Below are 2516 nucleotides of genomic sequence, written 5' to 3'. Positions count from 1 at the left end.
AGGACGCGCAGACACCAGCACACTCATGTGTGCTGATTCGTCGCTTGTCCGTTGTTGTAGCCCGTTCACTAGTACGAAGCACAGCAGCGATGTCTCCGTGTGCGCTTCATGCCCAGGTGGCAGGTACGTGGCCGTTGAGATCAACAGGATATCAGTCAGCGGCGGAAAGCAGACAGTCTGGTTTAGTCCCCAGGACATCAGGACAGGGACCCCGCTTGAGCTGCCATTTACGCTCCCCGCCGAAACTTTAGTAGCGCGTGGCTTCCAAGACAAACCTGGCTCCGGAGATCGGGCAGTTCTTACTTGCCTAGAGGCCGGAGATCGGCCTGTGCTGTCACCGCTCCCAGCTGAACAACTTCCGGGTACGCCTGTGCGAACCAGAGAAAGCACCGCGACTTGCTGAAGCTGTCTGCTGCTGTTTTACTGTAGTCTTTCGTTCGGCACGTGTGTGCGTCGGCAAAGAGTGGCTCTGCTAGGTTCTTCCTTGGTTGCTTCTTCCAGGAACAGGCTAAAAAGCGGAGGCGTTCAGCTTCGCGCCAGGAAGGATCTGCACACTCCTGTACAGTCACGTGCCGGCCTGTCCTGATGGCTTGTCTGGACGGCGAGCTGCGAAGGTGATAGTGTGCCGCGACTGCGTTGCGTGTGCCTCAGTTTTCAGGAGAGCTGCGTTCAAAGTCAGCGTGCAGGTTCTCAGCGTCCAAGTGGCGGTTTCGCACAGCCGTGGCTCACCAATCTTCATCACTCGACTCGTATTTCATGAACCCGTCAGCAACAGGGAACGACCTTTGTTTCAGAGCATCACCGGTTCTGACACTTTCATCTTCATCGCAGCTTTGAATGATAGTAGCCCCCTAGTGGCTACAGCTGCTCATGACCTGCTGAAAAGCAGACCAGTGTGTGTGCTCGAAAGAAGTGACAGGAGCGCTCCTTTATCCCTACAATGCGACGCTGCAGAGGCTCTTGAGGAATACGCAGGTACGGCCGAAGAACAGCTCCCGTTGGGGATTTCCGTCAGGGTAGTTCTAATTTCGAGCACCTGGGGAGCGTGTGTACGGGCTCGCTGCCGGGCCGAGGAGCACTACAGAGGATAGCAACTGACGCAGAGACTGGTTGCCGGATTAAAAGCAGTTGTCGGACGGTTCCGGACTTGAATGCACGGAACAGCCCAACTACAGTACCACAGAGCTGACGGACAGCAGAGCATGTGGGAGTCCTGAGAGATAGGCTAACCCCGAGGCGGTTGATTGTCTTGCTCGGTGCCGTTTCGGTGTTTGCGTTTGTTGTCTGTGTCGCTAGACATCAGGGACATTTTTCAGAAGACGCAGAGATTGAAGCGGGAACGGAAGGCGGTACGGGGAATTTTATGGGCGGCGGTTCTGTTCTTTTTCGCCGTGTTATTCCACGGTCTGCGTCTCAACCGTGACGTGCGCTATTTCGCCCTGGTTAACACAACATTTTCGCGTGGCTTGGCGGCAAGAGGCGTCTCAAACCGAATGCTCTTGAGCTTCGTGGATGCTGTCCACCCTTCAAACATTGGAACAGCTCGCTGGGTTTTGAATAGCCCGCTCAGTCCGGCAGCCGGGCCAGCGTGGAGAAGGCGCCTTGTTGGCTTCTTGATGAAGGGTGCTGCAGGGTGGGGCCTCGCTATCAATTTCGTAGTCGGTTTGGCGTGGGAGATAGGTCTTCGTTTCAGAGAAACAGATCTGAGAGCACTTGAGATCCAGAGAATGGAGACGCGCGCCAAAAAACTGAAGCTACGTTCTTCTACCCGCCTGTGGCAGTCGGGAGGAAGAAGCGTCACCCTGCTGCTTCTTGTTGACAGTCCTTCGATGTCGCCGCCTTACCACCGACGAAGTACATGATGCGATAGTTCACGACACAGCCGGTGCACGGCTGGCCAGTCGAGCGCGGTCCGCAGATATTTGAGTGGTAGCTCCTCCCCGAAAAGACCTTGGCTGTCGACGTGCGGCTTGGGGGGGCCTCGCGTGCGCCACCTCACCTGCACATACGTTGGCTTCTTCCAGTGGTTGAAATTTGTGGCCGTTGTGAAACCACGGGCGTGGTAAAAGTCATACGAACAGTGGCGAACCGTTTCCATCGAGGTTTATGCACCAGCAGCGTTTGCCGGGGGGATCCCAGCTGGCTGAAGCGTGAGTGTGCTGAGGATGCAGTCGGACTGATCGAGTCGGCGAGGGGCTGCTGTCTGCAAAAGCAGCGTGAACGGAAGAGCCGCAGCATTCCGTAGCTCACGTCGTTTCTTCGAAGCGCGAAGCGGCCCACCCCGGCATGGACTTGTCCCAGTGGAGAAGCTGCAGGAGCGGACTTCGAGCTTTTTACGTGTTTCCCCGAGTCCGCCGGAGAGCGTCTCTGTATTCTACATGGTACAGTCGAGACATGTTCTTGGGACGCCCGGCCGGGTAGCCAGGCGAGAACAGGCCGGGAGAAGGGAGGTGGAGGAGTGAACACAAGGTGCGGCGCGCAGGTTCTTGAGAGAGAAACCCTGCAGGTCTCCAAGC

The 2516-nt window shown here is 56.7% G+C and overlaps 1 protein-coding gene across 1 annotated transcript in view; it reads left to right on the top strand.

The window, feature by feature from the left end:
• Positions 1 to 2227, top strand: part of CSUI_005902 (uncharacterized protein) — a 3372-nt gene extending 1145 nt beyond the window's left edge. Inside the window, exons 2-4 of the mRNA XM_068066068.1 lie at positions 124 to 362; positions 652 to 975; positions 1297 to 2227. Coding sequence (XP_067921957.1) covers positions 124 to 251 — 128 coding nt within the window. The 3' untranslated portion in view covers positions 252 to 362; positions 652 to 975; positions 1297 to 2227. The remainder of the gene's footprint in view (positions 1 to 123; positions 363 to 651; positions 976 to 1296) is intronic.
• Positions 2228 to 2516: the final 289 nt, after the last annotated feature.

Source organism: Cystoisospora suis (assembly GCF_002600585.1).
Source record: "Cystoisospora suis strain Wien I chromosome Unknown contig_2923, whole genome shotgun sequence".
Lineage (NCBI taxonomy): Eukaryota > Apicomplexa > Conoidasida > Eucoccidiorida > Sarcocystidae > Cystoisospora > Cystoisospora suis.
Note: the sequence above shows the minus strand (reverse complement) of the source record. Positions and strands in the feature narration are given on the sequence as shown.